The sequence below is a fragment of the Achroia grisella genome, unplaced genomic scaffold (genome assembly GCF_030625045.1).
Source record: "Achroia grisella isolate CSIRO2021 unplaced genomic scaffold, CSIRO_AGI_Agris_v1 utg1419, whole genome shotgun sequence".
Taxonomy (NCBI): Eukaryota; Metazoa; Arthropoda; class Insecta; order Lepidoptera; family Pyralidae; genus Achroia; species Achroia grisella.
The window spans coordinates 747,611-773,630 of NW_026712630.1; the positions used below are offsets into that span (position 1 = coordinate 747,611).

General features: G+C 34.6%; 1 protein-coding gene across 1 annotated transcript in view; it reads left to right on the forward strand.

The window, feature by feature from the left end:
* The window catches only part of LOC131855421 (inaD-like protein), a 232,420-nt gene that overhangs the window by 148,315 nt on the left and 58,085 nt on the right, over positions 1 to 26,020 (forward strand). Inside the window, exon 25 of the mRNA XM_059206696.1 lies at positions 23,480 to 23,682. Coding sequence (XP_059062679.1) covers positions 23,480 to 23,682 — 203 coding nt within the window. The remainder of the gene's footprint in view (positions 1 to 23,479; positions 23,683 to 26,020) is intronic.

Here is a 26,020-nt window from a genome sequence, read left to right on the forward strand (position 1 = left end):
ATATAAGTACGGTACGTACACCAAAATAACATTTTTTACAATTTTGTCTGTCTATCTGTTTGTTCCGGCTAATCTCTGAAATGACTGGACCGATTTTGACGGGAGTTTTTTGGCATTAGCTGATGTAATAAACAGTAACTTAGGCTACTTTTATTTTAGAAAAATAAAGTTAAATTCCACGCGGACGCAGTCGCGGGAACAGCTAGTAATTAAATAAATAATCTGTTTTATATTTATGTGAAATTTAAAATAGAAATCTTTTCATCTCAATCGTAAAAATGTAATAATAATAATAATGTTCCTGGACAATTCACACAGCGCCATCTAGTCTCAAGTTGAAATCAAACTAATAAAAAAACAAGAAATATAAAATCTCAACATTTTGCTACATCAGCGCCGTCTAGCAGCCTGTAATGAAGTTATTAAATGGATTCAATGCGAGCGAAGCCGCGGGTAAAAGCTAGTAAACTTCATGAAACAGTTACTATGCTTCTGTGACGTCATTATTTCGGAATCGTAACACCGTCATCGCTGTTTGTAAACACACGTCGTATAGCAGACATCTATTAATACGTTATTTCGAGAGTTTTAATCATTTTTTTAGGGATGTCTAGCTGTTCCCGCGACTTCGTCCGCGTGGAATTTAACATTATTCTTCTAAAATAAAAGTAACTTAGGCTAAGTTACTCCTTATTACATAAGCTACCTGCCTATAAATATTCAATATGGAGTGTTGACTGTACCTAATGCTTTATTAATAATTGCTATATATGTATACATGTATACATATAAATAAAATTGGAGTGTCTGTTTGTAATATATTTGTATATATGTTATTTATATAATTAATGTTAAGCCACCATCAAGTATTTCTGCACTTCCTGAAGGTTGACTGGTAGAAAATGCCTATAGCATTAAGTCCGCCGTTTGTACCATAATTTATTGGTCAATAAAGTTTAAATAAATAAATAAATAAATAATATTGAAATAACAGTTGTTTACTACATGCATATGAATATAAATACGGTACATACACCAAAATAACATTTTTACAATTTCTATCTGTCTGTCTGTTTATTCCGGCTAATCTATAAAATGGCTGGACCGATTATGACCGGACTTTTTTGGTATATAGCTGATGTAATAATGAGTAACTTAGGCTACTTTTATTTTAGAAGAATAAAGTTAAATTCCACGCGAAGTCGCGTGAACAGCTAGTATAAGAATACCTTATTAATTAATTTGGGAATTCTTGACTCATCTATAAATACAGGAAAATCTATAGATACTGTACCCAATTAGCAAGTTGCGACTCATCTCTTTTAAATTAATTCCCAAATAAAACCTTTTTAATTTGGAAATGTTAATTTTCACTCAAAACTGTGCTCCCTCCAGCTCTAACAGGAGGAGAAAGGCACTGTTAGTAATGTGGACTCATGACCCCATGGTACCAGCAATGTACCACGTCAGGTTTACCTCCACGCGGTTCCTGGAAACCATCGTAATAAATTCCCGGTGAATTTATCACGATATAACTGACCTGACTTCATGTTCGTCTTACCATCCTCCACTGGTGCCCCGCCAGCGTATACCGTTAGCGCAGGCGGGTGCATCATTCCATTATCATACACATAAAAAAAAACTGCTAACGGGTTAACCTTAATTTTTTTTTCGGACTACTCTAATGCTGGCCGCAGCTGGCCTTTACAGCTTCACCGGACGATAGGGGGCGAGTGCAGATGGCACTCCAAACCAGAGGAAGGACTTATGAAACAGCGGAGAATAGCTAGTAATAGAATAGAAAATCGTTTATTCAAATAAACTTAATGTAAGCATTTTTGAATAGTCAATATTTTTTTTTTAAATCTACCACTCATTGGGCAACTGTCTCATTACAAGAGGAATAAGCAAGAAACTTGTGTGTTGCTCTTTTAAACAATCCTTGTAAGTTCACATTTTACTAGTCGAAACGTGTGAATACAAACTACCAACCAGCACTAATTTATTTAGGCTCAAATATAAAAACACAATAAGATTAAATCAGTCGTAGTGATAAGAGCAGACCAGTCCCTACAAGCAGCACTCGCTCACGAGTGTGACGGATGAGCCAGCCATCACTAAAATGTTAGATTATAATAGTTTCGATAATAAATATACAGAATTGTATAGTAGATATATTTCTAATAATGGAATATTAACATGAACCTATGTGCTGATTAATAATGAATTGTTTAATTATAAATAGAAGTAATGCTATTGATATCGACCGAGTTAGTTTCATAATTTTTATTAAAATAGTGAGGGTACAAAACTGATCTGTAAACGATATTTAGAGATAATTATTCATTCCTATATTGGCCACAGTTCTGTTAAGACGTACCAATATAGTATTACGAATATAAAATACGTTTTCATTTCTGGTAATAAAAGAAAAACCCTTTTAGCTATTAATAAAAAAGTAAAACATTATAACAATAGTTCACAATATGTTCTGGGATAATAAATACTATTTGCCACTACCTACCCCCATGAGAGATAAGCGTGATTTGTAATTTTGCTCAGTTTGTAGTTTCCAAAGAATCTAAGAATTTCTAATTTTCCGTGTCAGATATAGATTAATTATTATAATTAAAATAATTAAAAACAGTGATCAGTAATATAAATAAATAAAAAATACGTAATTACTAATTTAATAATAAAAATACACATTGATCATAAATTTGAACAAAAGTGTTAATGTATATAAAATAGTAAGTGCAATTACAGTGAATTTATGCGGTGCCGAATTTTACAAGTTGTATTTATAGTTGATGAAGTTGGTGACGAGTTTTACAAGTCAGTGGATATATTTGATGAAGTTAGTGACGAGTTTACAAAGTTGTTAACGAGTGCACCAAGTCGTTGACGAGATTTACAAGTCGTTGACGAGTTCACCAAGTCGTTGACGAGATTTACAAGTCGGTGGCGAGTCTACCAAGTCGTTGACGAGATTTACAAGTCGTTGACGAGTTCACCAAGTTGGTGCACGTAGCGTGCGCGGATTGCGCGCGTCGTGCTGGTCGCGCGCGACTCACGCCCGCGCGCGACCGCGAACCATGTTCTGACCGTGTCATGGAGACGATTTCTGAAGATGCTGAAGCTGAATTGGAGCTTGGTAATCATTTATATATTATTTACAATTTTTTGTTTTGAGACTATCAACTGCAACCTTTACTCTTTTTAGATGTTAGGTCAAAACTGGATGTTTTACAGAAAACATAATTTACACGTCACAAGTAATACGTACAAGCAATGCACGTCGTGGCTATATCTAGTAGAGATATATAAACATAGCGTGTATTGCTATTTTACACTCATATGTATACAAATATAATTAGGATTAATAAAGAATTACGTTGTAGAGACAGCTGTTAATTTTCTTCTATTTCAAATACAAGTTACTGTCCGTTTAATATCGATTGAGAGATCTGATTTATAGGTTCTGTGGTTTACTGACTCTACTTAAACCCTAAGGTTTAGTGACTAAAAAATCTTGTCGACACCACAAAAACTTTATGTTACTTTTTATTTCTTATTGAATTAGTTAATTCAATTAGTTTTTTTGACGTTGTGTTATATTCGTTTAGTGTCCTGATTTACATGTTAAAGGTCATGAGTACAAATCTGGTCGACACCAAAAAAAATTGTGGTCAATTCATATTTCTGACTGACTCTACAGTGGAGCACACACCAATAAAATCTTAATTGGAGACACGACAGTAGGCAAGCCCTCTGGTTCTCTCTCGCATTTGTCCTTCGACTGGGTGACAAAACCAGTTACGGTCACTATGATTATGCCTTTGACTACCCCATCCGGCATAACAGTTGTGATGGTATGTTTTATGTATGCCTGAGAGGAGAGGTGGCCGACGCCGACCTCAAGTCCTCTGCGTCGGCCACCTCTCCTCACCTCTGTCTAGACAAGTGTTTCCCAACCCTTTCAGTGCTATGCCCCACATTAGCCTTCCTAAAATTCTTATTATATCCATTCCTCTTAATCGAATTGCCCCTGTGGGGCGTAGGCCTTGTTGGGAAACACTGGTCTATACTATTTCAGTCAGCCGTATTGCAATATTTTCAAGGTTGAGTTTCAGTTGAGATATTGCAGTGAATTTGTAGGACACCTATCTTAGTCTTCCGATTACAAATGAGGGGTATTTGAGGGCATTATATGAAAGTGTGATGTACATAGTACGTTCATGTATGTAGGCGACGGTTCATCATCAGTCCACTGCAGTCCACTGCTGGACATAGGCCTCTCCCAAGGCACGCCACTGGGCACGATCTTCCGCCATTCTCTTCCAATTATTACCCGCAACTCTACATACCGTCGCTCTACCTACCTTCGGGACGTCCTTCACTATATTTGCCAATTCGCGGTCTCCACTCCAGAACACGCCTACTCCAGCATCGGTTCTGCGACAGATATGACCAGCCCACTGCCACTTCAACTTACAGATACGAAGAGTTATATCGGTTTCCTTAGTTCTCTTGCGAATTACTTCGTTTCGCATTTGATCCCTCTGAGAAACTCCAAGTATTTTTCCATAGCTCGTTGAGCTGGTGACCGCTGGTGACTTTGAGTTGGTGGACCACTATATTTGCCAATTCAGACGTCTACTAGACGACGGTTACCACTTACCATCAGGTGGGTCCTCAGCTTGTTTGCCATTTCAATTGCGTAAACAAAAACTTGTTTGCTTAGTTTAGGAACCTTATATATTTGAAGTTATTTGATAAATTACGCATTCTATGCTTTACGTATATTTATCATTTACATTGACTGCCTCGGTCTAGTGGTTTAGCACGCCGCTTTACTTCCGATGGGCGCGGCTTCGATTCATCACACGATGTAGACATTGGTATTCATGAGTATGAGTGTTTGTATCGGTCTGGGTGTTTTCTATGTTTAATATGTATGTATTTAAAAAAAAAATCATATTTATATCAGCTGTTCAAGTATCAGTGTATGTGTTATCCCCTTAGGGGTGGAATTTATAAAAATACTTTCTTAGGGGATGCCTACGTCATAGTAGCTTTATACATGCAAGGTCACGGCAGACCGATCGGTTTAAAATTGACAAAGTTTCATAAAAACTTTCATCCCCTATTTTATCCCCAACGATACAAACAATAATACTCATGAATACAAATGTTTGTTCCGTTCGAGAAATCGAACCCGCGACCATCGGACGTAAAGCGTTGTGCTAGACCGCTAGACCATCGAGGTTCTCAAAACTAATTAAACTAACATTGATAAAACTGCCCAATAGTTATAGCTTTCCTTATAAATCCCGCACCTAACCTCTCACACCTCACCTCACAGAGAGAGAAGACAAGAAATGCCCAATTTACATTCAGCCCGAGTGGGCAGGGAAGTGAGCAGCGCGAGAGTGGAAACACTTCCCATGCCATTGGCGCTGCCACTCGCGCTGCCCGGCGCTCCCTCGATTGTCGGTTTTTCGTGCGCGAGTCAAAGGACTGGCAGCGCGAGTGGTAGCGTGTTTTTACATTCAGCCCTCTCGCTCAGTTGTCGCCCGGCTATATTTCCAGCAGCGCGAGTGGCAGGGGAAGCGGCTGAATGTAAACGTAGCATAAAAAAAGTGTCCAATAAATCTTCCACATACAGACAGAAATCTGATAGGTTTTTATATGTATACTGGAGTGGATACATGTCACAGTGACAACGTGTCAAAAATATTGCGAGATGTGACAGGGGTGTGACGTAGTTTAGAGTAATCGTTTCTATATTGGTAGACAATGTCATATTGTGACGATAGTATAATCAAATTCAAATTCAAAAATCATTTATTCATGTAGGACATTTTAGCCGCTTATGAACGTCAAATTTTTACATTATATTTTTATTTTTTCCCTACCGTCCAGTTCGCTATATAGATCCAATTGAGAAGAACTGGCAAGAAACTCAATTGATATATATTTTTATTAAAGCCAGTTTATTTACAATGTATATTTATATAGGTATAGACACCTATCATAGACTCAATTGAATTACTTTTTTTTTAAAGCCAGTTTATTTACAATGTATTTTTATATAGGTGTGTATGTCTAACATTAAATGAAAATTCAGTGCATGAACATGCACGCTCGTCATTCAAGTAATCGTTTAGTGAGTAATAGGCTTTGCTCAGTAAATACAATCATCTGCGAAGAAGCTAGAACCATGTTGAGCTGTTGGTATTGTGCCTACACTTGTAATATTTCAGTCAACACTCGACACCCTTCCATTAGTACGAGACCCTTCCATTAGTACCTCTACAGATAACATAGATTTAAGTTCAGTCTAAAGTCAGTCCACGTTACGACTCCGCGTGGAATGTACGCGTCACTAATAAACCATGTAGCACACTATCAAATAAACTTACTAATCTATACATATAAATAAAATTGGAGTGTCTGTTTGTAATATTGAAATAACCGTTTTTTACTACATGCATATGAATATAAATACGGTACATACACTAAAATAGCATTTTTTCAATTTTTGTCTGTCTGTCTGTCTGTTTGTTCCGGCTAATATCTGAAATGGCTGGACCGATTTTGACCGGACTTTTATTGGCAAGTAGCTGAGCTAAAGAGTACATTTATTTTAGAAAAATAAACTTAAATTCCACACGGAAAAAGTCGCGTAGCTGTGTTAAATTCCACGCGACTTCGTCCGCGTGGAATTTGATTTTAATTTTTTAAAATAAAAGTAGCCTAAGTTACTCCTTACCACATCAGATACCTGCCAAAAAAATCCCGTCAAAATCGGTCCAGCCATTACAGAGATTACCCGGAACAAACAGACCGACGGACAGACAGACAAAAATTGTAAAAAATGTTATTTTGGTGTATGTACCTTATTTATATTCATATGCATGTAGTAAAAAACAGTTATTTCAATATTACAAACAGACACTCAAATTTTATTTATATGTATATATTTAGAGACGCGAGTAATTCATTGGAAGTATGTGCTCTAACTAAACAGTTACCAAGCATTCCTTCTGAAAGTGATCACGTCTGTATTCAAATTCATTCATTCATTCATTCATTCATAATTTAAGAACAACACTCTTGTCGCCGGAGCTCTTGCCAGTTTCTACGATCTTCCATCATGCTCTTTGAATGTTGATACGACACGAGTCCCATTATGCTTTTATTTTTTTTTTATTTATTTATCAAGATATTTTTACACATTGACTAACCAAACTGCAGATCAGTTTGTTGGCGAGATATAGCTCAGTTTTCTTAATACCTACCTACCTATATACATATATACACATAAATACACGTATTTACGGAAATGTATGTATAATTTATTATGTAGTATCGTTTTTTGAATGTTGATACGACACGAGTCCCATTCTGCTTTTTTTTTTTATTTATTTATTCAAGATATTTTTACACATTGACTAACCAAACTGCAGATCGGTTTGTTGGCGAGATATAGCTCAGTTTTCTTAATACCTACCTACCTATATACATATATACACATAAATACACGTATTTACGGAAATGTATGTATAATTTATTATGTAGTATCGTTTTTTGAATGTTGATACGACACGAGTCCCATTCTGCTTTTTTTTTTTATTTATTTATTCAAGATATTTTTACACATTGACTAACCAAACTGCAGATCGGTTTGTTGGCGAGATATAGCTCAGTTTTCTTAATACCTACCTACCTATATACATATATACACATAAATACACCTATTTACAGAAATGTATGTATAATTTATTATGTAGTATCGTTTTTTACTACATGCATATGAATATAAATACGGTATACACCAAAATAACATTTTTTACAATTTTTGTCAGTCTGTTTGATCCGGCTTATCTCTGAAATGGCGGGACTGATTTTGACGGGACTTTTTCTGTAAACCATCATGATAAATTCTTAGTGAATTCACGATGTGCTAACTGACCTGACCTCATGTTCATCTTATCATCCCCCACTGGTGCCCCGCCAGCGTAAACCGTTAGCGCAGGCGGGTGCACCATTCCATTATCATCCATAAAAAACACTGGCCCGTTGATTAAAAAGGTTGGTCAGCCCTGATCTAAAGTGGTTTAGTGGTCGACAAAGTATTGAAACCACAAAGCAATTGTGTTTCCAAATGTTCTCTCTTCTAAATAACTAATTTAATTAAACTATTGCTTTCATTCATTCATTCATTCATTCATAATTTAAGAGCAACACTCTTGTCGGCGGAGCTCTTGCCAGTTTCTACGATCTTCTATCATGCTCTTTGAATGTTGATACGACACGAGTCCCATTCTGCCTTTATTTTTTTTTATTTATTTAATCAAGATATTTTTACACATTGACTAACCAAACTGCAGATCGGTTTGTTGGCGAGATATAGCTCAGTTTTCTTAATACCTACCTACCTATATACATATATACACATAAATACACCTATTTACAGAAATGTATGTACAATTTATTACGTAGTATCGTTTTTTACTACATGCATATGAATATAAATACGGTACATATACCAAAATAACATTTTTATCTGTCTGTCTGTTTTGGCTAATCTCTGAAATGGTTGGCCCGATTTTGACGTTTGTCTGTTTGTAATATTGAAATAATCGGTTTTTACTACGTGCATATGAATATAAATACTGTACATACACCAAAATAACATTTTATACAATTTTTGTCTGTCCGTCCGTCTGTTTGTTCCGACTTATCTCTGAAATGGCTAGACCTATTTTGACAGGTCTTTTTTTGGCAGGTAGCTGATGTAATAAGGAGTAACTTAGGCTACTTTTATTTTAGAAAAATAAAGTTAAATGCCACGCGGACGAAGTCGCGGAAACAGCTAGTTTGAAATATAAAAATAATGTTAGTTAGCAATAGTTTAATTAAAGAGCATGATGGAAGATCGCGGAAAGTGGCTAGAGCTTCACCGACAAGAGAGAGAGAATGAATGAATGAATGAATGAATGAATGAATGAATGAATGAATGAATGAATGAAAGCAATAGTTTAATTAAATTAGTTATTTAGAAGAGAGAACATTTGGAAACACAATTGCTTTGTGGTTTCAATACTTCGTTGACCACTAAACCACTTTAGATCAGGGCTGACCAACCTTTTTAATCAACGGGCCAGTGTTTTTTATGGATGATAATGGAATGGTGCACCCGCCTGCGCTAACGGTTTACGCTGGCGGGGCACCAGTGGAGGATGATAAGATGAACATGAGGTCAGGTCAGTTAGCACATCGTGAATTCACTAAGAATTTATCATGATGGTTTACAGAAAAAGTCCCGTCATTTCAGAGATTAGCCGTACCAAACAGACAGAGAGACAGACAAATATTGTAAAAAATGTTTTTTGGTGTATACCGTATTTACATTCATATGCGTGTAGTAAAAAACGGTTATTTCAATATTACAAACAGACACTCCAATTTTATTTATATGTATGGATGTATAGATAAAAATTTTAAAAAAGTTACGATATCCTATACATATTTTAATATGACAAACTTGCCGTCCCCAAGTATCGTTTAGAAAAAGTTAATAGGTCTTTTATGGGAATAGGTATAAAATTTTACAATAAGATACCAAAAGATATATTGGAATTACCCTTAAATAAATTCAAAACATCTGTTAAATCATATTTACTGAGCAAGGCCTATTACTCACTAAACGATTACTTGAATGACGAGCGTGCATGGCAATAGTTGTTCATGCACTGGATTTTCATTTAATGTTAGACATACACACCTATATAAAAATACATTGTAAATAAACTGGCTTTAAAAAAAAAAAAGTAATTCAATTGAGTTTCTTGCCAGTTCTTCTCAATTGGATCTATATACCGAACTGGACGGTAGGGAAAAATAAAATTATAATGTAAAAATTTGACGTTCATAAGCGGCTAAAATGTCCTACATGAATAAATTATTTTTGAATTTGAATTTGAATTTGAATGCAAACGTTCGTATTATTTTGGTTTAGTATGCACTACCAATTTATTATAGTTAATTTTCATTCATAGATCATTCAATTCAATTATAGAAATGCTTGCGGGCCGCATAAACATGTTTTACGGGCCGCAAACCGCCCGCGGGCCGCGTGTTGACCTTCCCTGCTTTAGAACATTCATTAAAACTTTTACCTTCAGTCCATTTATATACAAATAGTCAATATTAAATTATAACTTGACCTCGATGGTCTAGTGGTTGTGCACACCGTCTTACTTCCGATGGTCGCAAATTTTGTTTTTATTTTAATAGTAATATTCTCAGGACAATTCACACAGCGCCATCTATACCCGAGTTAAGGTAACTAAAGCTTGTGTTATGGGCACTAGATAACTGATACAAATGTATAGTTTTTTTTTTGTAAATACATACATATATATCATACATAGAAAACACCCAGACCGAAAAATAATCATGCTCATGAATACAAATGTTTGTGCCGTGCGAGGAATCGAACCCGCGACTATCGGAAGTAAAAGCGGTGAGCTAAACCGCTAGGCCACCGAGGCAATCAAACAATGTTTTAACCCGTAACTCGAAATTAAGATTCCGAATAATTTCGAGAAAAAAAAAATTTAGAAATAATAATATAACTCTCTATTGAGCACCGAAAAATATTTCCAAAAAAGGATTTTACATATATGAGCTAACTAAAAAGCGGTCTTATCGCTTAAAGCAACGCCAGCCAGCAGCTGCCTAGTAGCTTACCATACCATTAGGAGCTCCCCTCCGATCGATCCCCCGTCCAATTCAAACGGGGATCGACATTACGACGGCCTGAGCCGAGGTTCGAACCTCTACCAACTAAGGAAGGACTTAGAGAGCAGGTGAAAGTCAACTCCCGCCTGATGGATACGACTTTAGTCTGAGAGCACCCTCAGACTAACCTACCTTACCTAACCTAGACCTTTGGTTTGGAGTGCCATCTGCACTCGCCCCCTCGTCCGGAGAAGCTGTAAAGACCAACTGCGGGCAGCAGCATTAGAGTAGTCCGAAAAAAAATCCATCAGGCCAGCCATATGCTTACCCTCCATTTCAGTTTTATACAAAGAAATATCACGTGAGAATATTTTTTAGCATTTAATTTGAATGCTGCCAGAAACTGCCTAGAAGCTTAGCTGCCACGTACCATCAGGCGCTCCCCTCCGATCGATCCCCCGTCCAATTCAAACGGGGATCGACATTACGACGGCCTGAGCCGAGGTTCGAACCTCTACCGGTGCTCTCAGACTAAAGTCGTATCCGTCAGGCGGGAGTTGACTTTCACCTGCTCTCTAAGTCCTTCCTTTGGTTTGGAATGCCATCTGCACTCGCCCCCTCGTCCGGAGAAGCTGTAAAGACCAACTGCGGGCAGCAGCATTAGAGTAGTCCGAAAAAAAATCCATCAGGCCAGCCATATGCTTACCCTCCATTTCAGTTTTATACAAAAAAATATCACGTGAGAACATTTTTTAGTTTGAAATTAAATGCTAAAAAAAATATATCTGTAATAGAAATACAACGTATGGGGAAGTGATATAAATGGAGCCCTGTCAGGGGTGTGTTCCGCCAGTAAATACAACAAGGGAAAGTCGTTTCGACCAGTTTTACCCGACACACCCTTTCAGATCAAATGGAGAAAAATCGGCGCCGGTAACGAGACGTAGTCTCAACTAATCTTCTGATTTAGACAATAATAAAAATATAGATGCGAAAGTAACTGTCTGTACGTCTAGCTTTCACGCTCAATACTGAACTCTTTGAAATGAAATTTGGTACACAGATAGTCTATATCCTGAGAAATGACATAGGGGTACCCTATGTCATTTCTCAGGATATAGACTTTTTTTAAATCCGAAATCCGAGAAAAATCCGAGAGATGAAAGATTGTTAGAAGGTATCATCATATTTAAAAAGAGAAGCCTGAAATTTATATTTTAGACCTTTGATTAAATATAAATAGAGAAAAAGGGTTGTAAGGGGTTGAAAGGGAGATTAAAGATTATAAGAAGGTATCATCATATTTAAAAAGAGAAGCCTGAAATTTATATTTTAGACCTTTGATTAAATATAAGTAGAGAAAAAAGGGTTGTAAGGGGTTGAAAGGGAGATGAAAGATTGTAAGAAGCTATCATCATATTTAAAAAGAGAAGCTTGAAACTTATATTTTAGACCTTTGATTAAATATAAATAGACAAAAAGGGTTGTAAGGGGTTGAAAGGGAGATGAAAGATTATAAGAAGGTATCATCATATTTAAAAAGAGAAGCTTGAAACTTATATTTTAGACCTTTGATTAAATATAAATAGAGAAAAAAGGGTTGTAAGGGGTTGAAAGGGAGATGAAAGATTGTAAGAATATATCATCACATTTAAAAAGAGAAGCTTGAAACTTATATTTTAGACCTTTGATTAAATATAAATAGAGAAAAAAGGGTTGTAAGGGGTTGAAAGGGAGATGAAAGATTGTAAGAATATATCATCACATTTAAAAAGAGAAGCTTGAAACTTATATTTTAGACCTTTGATTAAATATAAATAGAAAAAATAGGGTTGTAAGGGGTTGAAAGGGAGATTAAAGATTATAAGAAGGTATCATCATATTTAAAAAGAGAAGCTTGAAATTTATATTTTAGACCTTTGATTAAATATAAATAGAGAAAAAAGTGTTGTAAGGGGTTGAAAGGGAGATGAAAGATTGTAAGAAGGTATCATCATATTTAAAAAGAGAAGCTTGAAACTTATATTTTAGACCTTTGATTAAATATAAATAGAGAAAAAAGGGTTGTAAGGGGTTGAAAGGGAGATGAAAGATTATAAGAAGGTATCATCATATTTAAAAAGAGAAGCTTGAAATTTATATTTTAGACCTTTGATTAAATATAAATAGAGAAAAAAGGGTTGTAAGGGGTTGAAAGGGAGATGAAAGATTGTAAGAAGCTATCATCATATTTAAAAAGAGAAGCTTGAAACTTATATTTTAGACCTTTGATTAAATATAAATATAGAAAAAAGGGTTGTAAGAGGTTGAAAGGGAGATGAAAGATTGTAAGAAGGTATCATCATATTTAAAAAGAGAAGCTTGAAACTTATATTTTAGACCTTTGATTAAATATAAATAGAGAAAAAAGGGTTGTAAGGGGTTGAAAGGGAGATGAAAGATTGTAAGAAGGTATCATCATATTTAAAAAGAGAAGCCTGAGATTTATATTTTAGACCTTTGATTAAATATAAATAGAGAAAAAAGGGTTGTAAGGGGTTGAAAGGGAGATGAAAGATTGTAAGAAGGTATCATCATATTTAAAAAGAGAAGCTTGAAACTTCTATGTTAGGCTGTTGATTAAATATAAATAGAGAAAAAAGGGTTGTAAGGGGTTGAAAGGGAGATGAAAGATTGTAAGAAGGTATCATTATATTTAAAAAGAGAAGCTTGAAACTTCTATGTTAGGCTGTTGATTAAATATAAATAGAGAAAAAAGGGTTGTAAGGGGTTGAAAGGGAGATGAAAGATTGTAAGAAGGTATCATCATATTTAAAAAGAGAAGCTTGAAACTTCTATGTTAGGCTGTTGATTAAATATAAATAGAGAAAAAAGGGTTGTAAGAGGTTGAAAGAGAAATGAAAGATTTTAAGAAGGTATCATCATATTTAAAAAGAGAATACTGAAATTTATATTTTAGACCTTTGATTAAATATAAATAGAGAAAAAAGGGTTGTAAGGGGTTGAAAGGGAGATGAAAGATTGTAAGAAGGTATCATCATATTTAAAAAGAGAAGCTTGAAACTTATAATTTAGGCTGTTGATTAAATATAAATAAAGAAAAAGACGTTGTAAGGGGTTGAAAAGGGTAGATGAAAGGTTGTATGGATGTATCGTCATTTTTAAAGCTAGAAGCTTGAAACTTTAAAATTTCAAGTTAGAATATATTATTATTTATATTCTTTAATACGCCAAATACATAAAATAGTTGACGACCTCGGTGGTCCAGCGGTCTAGTACACCGCTTTACGACCGATGGTCGCGGGTTCGATTCCTCGCACGGTACAAACATTTGTATTCATGTGTATGATTGTTTGTATCGGTCTGGGTGTTTTCTATATATAATATGTATGTATTTAAAAAAAAAATATATATCTATGTATTTGTATCAGTTATCTAGTACCCATAACACAAGCTTTAGCTAGCTTAACTTGGGTCTAGATGGCGCTGTGTGAATTGTCCTGAGATTATTAAAAAAAAAAAAAATAGTAAATAATAATAATAATCTCAGGACAATTCACACAGCGCCATCTTTTTTTTTTTATATCATAATTTGAGCGCGTTTGACCGCAATCTAGTCCCAAGTTAAGCAGAGCTTGTGTTATGGGTACTAGACAACTGATATAAATACATGGATACATTTTTTTTTGTAAATAAATATATATTATACATAGAAAATACCCAGACCGATGCAAACAATCATACTCATGAATACAAATGTTTGTACCGTGCGGGGAATCGAACCCACGACCATCAGATAGTAAAGCGGTGTGCTAAACCACTACACCACCGAGGCTGTTATATATACACTGAAGGCACTTATTGCTGATTTCTTCCAGACGACTCTACCTTTAGGTGGATAGAGAAAATAAAGATAAGAAAACAAGAAATTTAATAAAAAAAAATGTATAATATTACTTATATAATAAACGCGAAAGTTTGTATGTATTTATGGAGGTTTGTTACTCTTTCACGCAAAAACTACGGAACCGATTTTGTACAAACTGTACAGTAATACAGCTACATCGTATTGTAGTAATAAGAAAAAAGACTATATTAATATATTTTCTCCGTTTCCCTAAAACGGAGAACATATATTAATATAGACTACTGATAATTAGGAATAGAATGAAGGAATTGAAGTATCAAAAACAAGAATGTAATATAAAAGAACTATAAATTTAATTACAAATTTAGAATATAAAACATTTCTTCATTAGCCAGTTACAACACATCGGAATAATAATAGGCTATAGATTTAACACAGCTAGTATAAAAATAACTTGAAAATTATTTTTTTCATTCAGAAATTCGTATCTCACAACAGATTGTACAAAAACATTCTTCGAATCGAACCCGTGACCGTTGAGAGTAAGACAGTTTAACCGCTGGACAACCGGGGTATTCTATAAGTCCCCTCCCAGTCGTTAGGAGATGCGGTTGATAGTATCAAGGTCGAGAAAGATATATGTCAGAGTTATGACAATTTAAGTGCCCATAAACGGTATCGTATGGCAATGTCTTAGATTAATACGCCTCTTTTATATGGCCCCATTATTGCTATATGGGAGTCAAGATTTATATCCCATACTACGGTCTGTACACTCTAACATGCGCCGAATGACATTCAATTGTTTGTCTCGTCGTTACTTATCTAATTAACACATGCATTTGCACTTATATATAAAAACTAGCTTTTACCTGCGGCTTTGCTCGCTTCAATTTATCCCCTTAGGAGTGGAATTTATATAAATCCTTTCTTAGGGGATGCCTACGTTATAGTAGCTTTATGCATGCAAAGTCTCAGCCCGATCGGTTCAAAATTGACAAAGTTTCATACAAACTTTCATCCCCTATTTTATTTCCTTTGGGGTAAAATTAATCAAAATCCTTTCTTAGCGGATGCCTATCATACTCATGAATACAAATGTTTGTGCCGTGCGAGGAATCGAACCCGCGATCATCGGTCTTAAAGCGGTGTGCTAACCGCTAGACCACCGAGGTTGTCGATCATAATCGTCCATTTTATTTACTACTAGCTGTACCCGCGACTTCGTCCGCGTGGAATTTAATTTTATTTTTCTAAAATAAAAGTAGCCTAAGTTACATCAGCTATCTGGCAAAAAAGTCCCATCAAAATCGGTCCAGCCATTTCAGAGATTAACCGGAACAAACAGACAGACATAAATTATAAAAAATGTTATTTTGGTATATATGTACCGTATATATATTCATATGCATGTAATAAAAAACGGTTATTTCAATATTACAAACAGACACTCCAATTTTATTTATATGTATAGATATATAGACAAGTAGAACTGGTGTCGTTCGCGCCATTTCAAATCGTACGTAATATAGTAGAGGATCGTCTCTGACACAGCTTTCTGATGATTTTTTTTTTTTATTTGCACCAGTTATTACCCACTCAGTACCACATATCCCACAGTTTTAGGTTGACTGGAAGAGATCTCTTAGGGATAAGTCCACCTTTGCTCACATTGTCTCTAAATCATAATATCTTTGTATTATCTGTGCAATAAAGAATATATATGATGTCTTGAGATCAATAACAGACAATAGTGGCTCGAATTCGTTATTAATTGCATTCCACTAGCTTTTGCACTATCTCTTATTGGATCGACTTCAAGAAATGCTTCCTGACTCGACTGTATTTTATAAAACAACTAGCTGTTCCCGAGACTTCGTCCGCGTGGAATTTTACTTTATTTTTCTAAAATAAAATTACCCCAAGTTACTCCTTATTACATCAGCTACAGGCCAAAAAAAGTCCCGTCAAAATCGGTCCAGCCATTCCGGAGATTAGTCGGAACAAACAGTCCGGCAGACAGACAAAGATTGTAAAAAGTGTTATTTTGGTAAATCCCTTTTGGACCTGAATTTTTTTTTTCAAATTCAAATTTCAAAAATCATTTATTAATGTAGGACATTTTAGCCGCTTATGAACGTCAAATTTTTACATTATAATTTTATTTTTTCCCTACCGTCCAATTCGGTCCAGTTTCATCTGATGGATTTGGTAAATTCCATATGTCTAAAGTATATTACGGAGATATATATATATATAAATATACATGTAATATAAATATAAATTTGTAAATATTATTAACAGATGTTTTGAATTTATTTAAGGGTAATTCCAATATATCCTTTGGTATCTTATTGTAAATTTTTATGCCCATTCCCATAAAAGACCTATTGACTTTTTCTAAACGATGTATCTAAAAAACAAGTTCGTTTTTAAATCTAGTATTATAAATTAATAATTTGACTACACGTATTAATAAATAATTCAATATTTAATTAAAAGAGCAACACACAAGTTTCTTGCTCATTCTTGTGATGAGTCTGCGTTCCGAATAAGCGGTAGAATAAAAAAATGTGACTATACAAAAGTGCTTATATTAAGTTTATTTCAATAAAGATTATTTCTATTTCTATTACTATAAAAAAGTAGAAATTTTTACACGTTTTTAACTGTGTTTCTAAAGAAGACACAGAGCACACATGACATTAGAGAGCTGCACAGAGAGATAATTCCGACAGTGTTGCCAACTGTATTGTAAAAAATGTGACTATTCAAAAGTGCTTATATTAAGTTTATTTGAATAAAGATTATTTCTATTTCTATGTCTACAAAAAAGTAGAAATTTTTACACGTTTTTAACTGTCTATCTAAATAAGTCACAGATCACACATGACATTAGAGAGCTGCACACAGAGATAATTCTGACAGTGTTGCCAACTGTATTGTAAAAAATGTGACTATTCAAAAGTGCTTATATTAAGTTTATTTGAATAAATTTCTATTTTTATTTCTATTTGACGTGGTGCCTACCTCTTACGTGTTGTATCACGAATATCTTCAAGTGGTTCCCTATTCTTGCTCGACTCTTGACCTAAAACTTCTCGATATCCCATCCTCTTGTGAGAAGCAAGCGTTCACAACGAATACGTGAGTACATATCAAAAATGCATTGGATCCGTGCCGGTTTTTATAAGAGCATTGTATATTATACTAGCTTTTAGCCGTGTTTTCACACTGAATAAAAAAAAGTTTCCTATGTTTTAGAATAGAATAGAAAATCATTTATTCAAATAAACTTAATTTAAGCACTTTTGAATAGTCAACAACTTTTTATAAAATCTACCGCTCATTCGGTAAGCTGTCTCATCACAAGAAGAATAAGCAAGAAACTTGTGTGTTGCTCTTTTAAACAATCCTTGTAAGTTCACATTTTACAAGTCGAAACGTGTGAATACAATCTACCAACCAGCACTAATTTATTTAGGCTCAAATACAAGCAGCACTCGTTCACGAGTATGACGGATGACATTTTAGTGAGCTTGACTACATTCTAATACCTCCAAAAACATGTATACAAAATTTCTTTTTTTTTTATTTATTTAACTTTAATGCACAAAAACAATGTGTACATATGGCGGACTTAACACCTTGCGCCATTATCTACCAGGCAACCATCAGTAGTGCAGAGAAAGGTTGTTGTCGGTGCACTAATATAAATGAGAAATATCTATTTTATATTCATATGTATTTTACTTTATAACATTTTTTGCCCCCTCCAATTGATCCCCCGTCCAATTCAAATGGGGACCGATGTTACGACGACCTGAGCCGAGGTTCGAACCCCCTAGCTGTGCCCTCAGACTAAAGTCGTATCCGTCAGGCAGGAGTTGTCGTTCAGCCGCTCTGTAAGTCCTTCCTTTGGTTTGGAGTGCCATCTACACTCGTCCCCTATCGTCCGGTGAAGCTGTAAAGGCCAGCTGCGGCCAACAGCATTAGAGTAGTCCGAAAAAAAAACATTTTTTTTTACCTGTTCCTGTATTTGAAAACAACCAATAAACCTTATATACACGAGTGTAGTGTTTTGGTTTATAGTACCCTTACGACCTTGTGGTTTTAACGCTAGGTATGTCCAATTAATTTTAATTGCGACATCTCACCACGTCATATATAACGTGACCAGACGTCCCGTTTTAAACGGGACTGTCCCTTTACGAGTCCCGGTGTCCCCAAAACGAACTCTAGGACGGAAAGTTGTCCCGTTTTTGGGAATACCGCGAGAATTTGTGTAGTCGATTTTTGCGGGCTGCGGGCTGGTTGTGATGCTGATTTTTAAAGTGAATATAAAAAAACGTCCTAAGAAATTCAGTCTTACTATAAAGCTTCACTAGTTGTGTTAATGCAAAATTGTTTCTTTCATTGACTGTCTATTAATCATTACATAGTATAAAACAAAGTCGCTGTCGATGTCTGTCCGTCCCTATGTAAAACTACACAACAGATTTTGAAGCGGTTTTTTTAATAGATAGAGTGATTCAAAAGTGGTTTATATACATGTACACCCGTGCGAAGCCGGGGCGAGTAGCTAGTTACATAGTATAAAACAAAGTCGCTGTCGCTGTCTTTCCGTATCTACGTATGCTTAAATCTTTAAGACTACGCAACGGATTTAGAAGCGGTTTTTTTATAGATAGAGTGATTAAAGAGGAAGGTTTATATATAATACATGTACACCCGTGCGAAGTCGGGGCGAGTAGCACAACAATATTAAGAAGCAGATGGACCAGAACAACCTTACTACTCAGACAACCCAGAACAGTTCTCTGGGGCAAATGTACAGGGAGACTTGACTTAGATAAACTGGTAATATGGGTCGAACACATAAGAAGACATATAAGATAAACAATAAAACAAATCATAAACATAAAATATACATGACGCCCTCGGTGGTCTAGAGGTTTAGCACACTGCTTTATTTTCGAAGGTCGCGGGTTCGGTTCCTCGCAAGGTAGAAACATTTGTACTCTCACATTTGTACAACTCTGCTTAAAAGGCCGACAACGTACTTGCAATTCCCCTGGTGTTGCGGGTGCTCATGGGCGGCGGTAATCACTTACCATCAGGTGAGCCGCATGCTCATTTGTCCCCTGTGTTATAAAAAAAAAAAGATGGCGTTGTGTTAATAGTAAAAAAAAACTTTCTAGTCTAAAAACGGTTAATACAATAATGAAGGCAGTACATGTTTTTGAAGTCGGTCAGAAATATATTTCCGTACATAAATAAAGCCTTCCATGTGCCACGAAATAGCAGTTTAACCCAACATTCTTACTGAAATAGAAATAAATAACTCGCGTCCTGAAAAATTGGCATCACTAACGCCGTTAGACGGCTACAAGGGAAGGGCGAGCCGCCATTTGTAATTGACAAAATGAATGTAATCCATAAAAACATTTATTTCTGTTCTGCCTCAAAATTAAATATGTTAAAGGATTTTTTAAAGTTCAGAAATTAGTTTCAATAAAATTCTGAACGCACCCTGCGTTCAGAAATTTATTGAAACTAATTTTTAAAAATTTCTAATCTTTTGACAGGTATCAGCAGTTTGTATGGGAAAATAAAATTGTTAATTTTACTATATTAAATGAAATTCAGGATTTATCACCGTTTAAATCTTCCCTGGACTTCCACGAATATTTCAAGACTAAAATTAGCCAAATCGGTTCAGCCGATCTCGAGTTTTAGCGAGACTAACAAACAGAATTTCATTTTTTTTTTATTTATTTCTTTTTTCTATATAATAAATACAAATTAATTGAAAAACTTAAAAATAGTCAATTAAATTTTTATGGTATTACAACACAAAGTATTATTATTTGTTTATCCACAAGTTGCCTTTTTATATATTATGATTCTTCTAATTTACAAAACTTGTAAATGAACAATGAACCAGATAGTTTCTTTTTATATAGTCATATTTTTTGAATAGTTATGCTCATTTTTTATATAACGTATATATATTCATTAAATAAATATTTATATTTAGATAAATTCATTCAAAATACGTTTCTAATAATTTTCTAGAAAAACTTAAAATCCATAGCACTGACAATATTATCTGATTACACTAATGAGTGCGTAGCGATTTCTATGTTGATTATCGCATGCCTCTTACTTGTTATTGTGTAATTATTTATTAAAAAAAATATTTATTCAAGAGAGCAACACAAGTTTGCACTTGCTCATTCTTCTTGTGATGAATCTGCATTCATTAATGAGTGGTAGAATCAAAATATGACTATTCAAAAGTGCTTGTAATGAGTTTATTTGAATAAAGATTATTTTTATTTCTATTTCTATTTCTTACGTGTTCAAACACAGTCTTCATCTTTTTATATATTATTGTCGATTTACAATATAAAAAGGGTCTAGGGCCGGTTTATATCGGGGAAAATTGAGTTTTATCCCTAAAATGAGGATAATGTAGAGTCAGCGGCGTTCGTTGCAGTTGTTCATGTTTTTTACGTAAATTATATATAATAACTAGTTGTTCCCGCGATTTCGTCCGCGTGGAATTTAACTTTATTTTCTAAAATAAAAGTAGCCTAACTTACTCCTTATTACATCAGCTACCTGTCATAAAAAGTCCCGTCAAAATCGGTCCAGCCATTTCAGGGATTAGCCGAAACAAACAGACCGACAGACAGACAGACAAAAATTATAAAAAATGGAATTTTGGTATATGTATCGTATATATATTCATATGCATGTAGTAAAAATCGGTTATTTCAATATTACAAACAGACACTCCAATTTTATTTATATGTATAGATAATAATAAGTTATTGCAGACAACATGATCCATTTTGTTAATAACAGCTTAATAACATAACCTATCCTATGTTAGTAATAAAATACATACATATAAATAAAATTGGAGTGTCTGTTTGTAATATTGAAATAACCGTATTCAGTAATAGAAGCTTCAAAAATCCACTTTTGTATTTTTACATGTATTTTATTGAAAAAAGATACGCGTAGTAATTTACAGATTAATTTTTTGTTACAGATATGAACACAATACAGAATAGACATAAGTTTTTTTTCTATATTTCTGGAAGCAGGGGTAGACAACCGATTTTTACTACATGCATATGAATATATATACGGTACATACACCAAAATAACATTTTTTACAATTTTTGTCTGACTGTTCGTTGCGGCTAATCTCTGAAATGGCTGACCGATTTTGACGGTACTTTTTTTGGCAGATAGCTGATGTAATAAAGAGTAACTTGGGCTACTTTTATTTTAGAAAAAATATTTTATTTTAGAAAAATAAAGTTAAATTCCACGCGAATGAAGTCGCGAGTACAGATAGTTATTTAATAAACCCAGACGAATTTTGAGCTGTAATGTTATGATTATAAGTTTTTAAATCGATTGCCTCAGGGATTTATAAAATTATGTTGCTACAATATGGCAGGCAAGACAACTCAGAGCAGTTCCCGGGAATGTGACTATACCTTTTTTTTTAATTCGAGAATACAAAATGTGATGAATAAAAAAGAATAATATATACAGGACAATTCACATAGACTAGCTTTTACCCGAGGTTTTGTAACTTCATTACTAGATAATCGCTGGAAAGCAAAATGTTGAAATTTTATTTTTTAGTTTTTTTTTTTATCAAAAATATATGTTTATTTTAATAAAAATTATCCTATGTTCAGGTTTATACCTCCATTTTTTATAATATGTGTACAAAATTTCATGATGATCGGTTTAGTAGTTTTTGCATAACAGCGTCACGAACATACCTACTTTCACATTTATAATATAAGTGAATATAATCTAAAGACAATTCACACAGCGCCATCTAGATCAAATTTAAACTAACTAAAGCTTGTATTATAGGTACTAGACAACAGATACAAATATATAGATTTTTTGTCGTAAATACATGCAATTGAAGAGTTCCTAAATGATAATAATATTTATGTAGAAAAAACTTAAAAGTCATATCGCTGATGATATTATCTAATTGCGCTAAGAGTGAGTGGGTTATCTGGTTTCTATATTGATTATGCATGCCTCTTACTTGTTATTGTGTAATTATTTATTTAAAATAACATCTATTCAAAAGAGCAACACAAGTTTCTTGCTCATTCTTCTTGTGATGAATCTGCATTCCGAATGAGTGGTAGAATCAATATATGACTATTCAAAAGTTGTTGTAATGAGTTTATTTGAATAAAGATTATTTCTATTTCTATTGCAGTTCTAGACAGGCCAAAATCTTTTAGAATATTGTAGAGAGATTTCGCTGGTATGCCTCTCGCACCCACTTAAAAAAAACTTGACTATTCAAAAGTGCTTATATTAAGTTTATTTGAATAAAGATTATTTCTATCAAATAATTTATTCAAATAAACTTAATTTAAGCACTTTTGAATAGTCATAACAATGTTTTTTTAATCTACCGCTCATTAGGAAAACTGTCTCATTACAAGAAGAACGAGCAAGAAACTTGTGTGTTGCTCTTTTAAATAATCCTTGTAAGATTACGTTTACAAGTCGAAACGTGTGAATACAAACTACCAACCAGCACTAATTTATTAGGGTCAAATATAAATATACAATAAGATTAAATCAGTCGTAGTGAGAAGAGCAGACCAGTCCCTACAAGCAGCACTCGTTCACAAGTATGACGGATGAGCCAGCCATCACTGCGCTCGACCATATTTTAGGGAGCCCAATAACCCAGCCCACCACGCCGCCACATGTCTGAAAATTATAGTGAGCATGACATCCTGATAGCATCCTGAATTGTAATAAAAAGTAATCTGAAACATTTCTTTGCAGATAAAATCCGCAAGAAGTACGCAAACCTTGGAGACAGCGTGGTGGCTGTCAAGTTGGAGAGGACCCAGAAAGCTGGTCTGGGGCTCAGCCTGGCTGGACACAGGGACAGGAGCCGCATGGCCGTGTTCATTTGTGGTCTTCACCCGGCAGGAGGCGCTGCTAAGGCCTCACCTCCCGTTAAAGTTGGGGATGAAATTTTGGAGGTAAACTCTCTCTCTTTGAATATACCTTTTTTCATTTACCCTTTGTTAAAATTGGCGACGAAATTTTGAAGGTAATGAGAGCTATCTCTCTTATCCTAGCCTATTCCCTTTTTTCATTACGACTACCTCGGTGGATAAGTTTTTTCATTTACCCTTTGTTAAAATTGGCGACGAAATTTTGAAGATAATGAGAGCTATCTCTCTTATCCTAGCCTATTCCCTTTTTTCATTACGACTACCTCTGTGGATTAGTACATGCTTACTTCAGATGATCGCGGGTTCAAATATACAAAACTATAATAGAAGTGGTGTCTAACTTTTTTATTAGGGGGATTTTTATTCAATACCTAAAACCTCATTTTTGGGATGTTATTAGCAAAATTTGGGGATTACCAAGATGGGTATCTGGTAGTTATATATATATATATATATGCATACTAATATTATAAATGCCAAACTTTATGTTTGTCTGTGTGTATTATTTATATTGTTAACCGAGACTTAACAGAAATAATTTTATGGTAAATAAAGGTACTTATCTCGTCGTTTCAACTAGGTTGCACTCGTACCTCCAGCACCTCGTGAATCCAGTCAATCTACTCCAGTCAGCTCGTGACCACGGCTAGTGCAACCTACTCGAAACGTTGACCTTTGTTTAGCCTAAAGTTAAAATTGTAATTGACAATATATATTTTTTTTAATTTATTTATAAGTATTACATATATACAATTTATTTTTACAAATATCGCCAAACTGTTTTGCAGTTTGTTGACGAATTTTTACTTATACTTAATTTATAATTTAACTATAATATAGAACTTATACTAATGCATTTTTTTGAGTAACCATCTTTTCAATTTAAATTTAAATATTTCTTTACTTGGACAATCGTTTTCGTTAAAATTTTTATTAAATAATGTCTGTATATATGTTACTTTATCAAGATTCAACGGCCGAACGAATATTCTTGAAATTAACGTAATGATAGGCTCACTAATAGACATAGGCTACAATTATATCTACAAGGGGAAGAAACGGCGCATTATAGTATGTACAGGCGAATTCGCGGGTCACAGCTAGTATTATAAAAATCAGATGAATACAAAATTCGTACATTATGGCGTCGTATCGTGAATTGTATTCATTCAATATTGAATGGGACAAAGAAATACTATTGATTTTGTAATTTATACTCAATTCGTCCTACAAAGGTCGCCCTACAAGAGTCATTGTAACGATACAAAAGCAATCAACTTGACTTACCAACTTGGAGCCAATCCAAAAACAATATCGTAAACAAAATTGTATATTCATCTCATTGATATCAGTATAATTGAGACCGTTGTGGTACAGTGACTTACAACCCGACTTACACCCAATGTCGTGGGTTCAAATCTGTCTGCATAGAAAATGATTGTCTGAAATTTATATCTGACATACAAACCGTTACCCCGTCTTATTTTAGTGATTAGCAAGAACAAATAAACAGACATACAAATAAAACAAATAAACTAATAATAAATACTTAATCATATATTGACCACTATGTGTTTTATATATAAATCATATTTACTGAGCAAATGATTACTTGAATGACGAGCGTGCATGGCAATAGTTGTTCATGCACTGGATTTTCATTTAATGTTAGATATAGACACCTATATAAATATACATTGTAAATAAACTGGCTTTTAAAAAAAAGTTATTCAATTGAGTTTCATGCCAGTTCTTCTCAATTGGTTCTACCGAACTGGACGGTAGGGAAAAAAATACAAAGTTCGGCTAAAATGTCCTACATGTCTACATTAGGGACATAATTTTGGCTCCTTTTTGTTAAATAAAAAAGATTCTCCGGTAATTAAAACATTAATAACAACCCACTGAACAAATTCGTGCGACCGAAGAAGACTGACTCCTGAACGTGGGATTAAAAAGTAATAAACGGGATGTCAGCATAACCTCTGGCTGCCCAATTTAGATAGTAGTCGTGAAGTTATATCTGGACTTATACACTGACTGACTCCTGCTATGCCGGCTCACGTCAGTTTGGGAGTCATGACTGCATCAACCTGTACACTGATGAAGGTTTAAATAAATAGTTTATTTTTCGGACTACTCTACTGCTGTTGGCCGTAGCTGGCCTTTACAGGTTCACTGGACGATAGGGGGGAGTGCAGATAGCACTCCAAATCAAAGGAAGGACTTATGGAGCGGCTAGCCAACTCCCGCCTGACGGATACGACTTTAGTCTGAGAGCACCGCTAGGGGTTGGAACCGCGGCTCAGGTCGTCGTAATTTCGATCCCCGTTTGAATTGGACGGGGATCGATAAGAGGGGC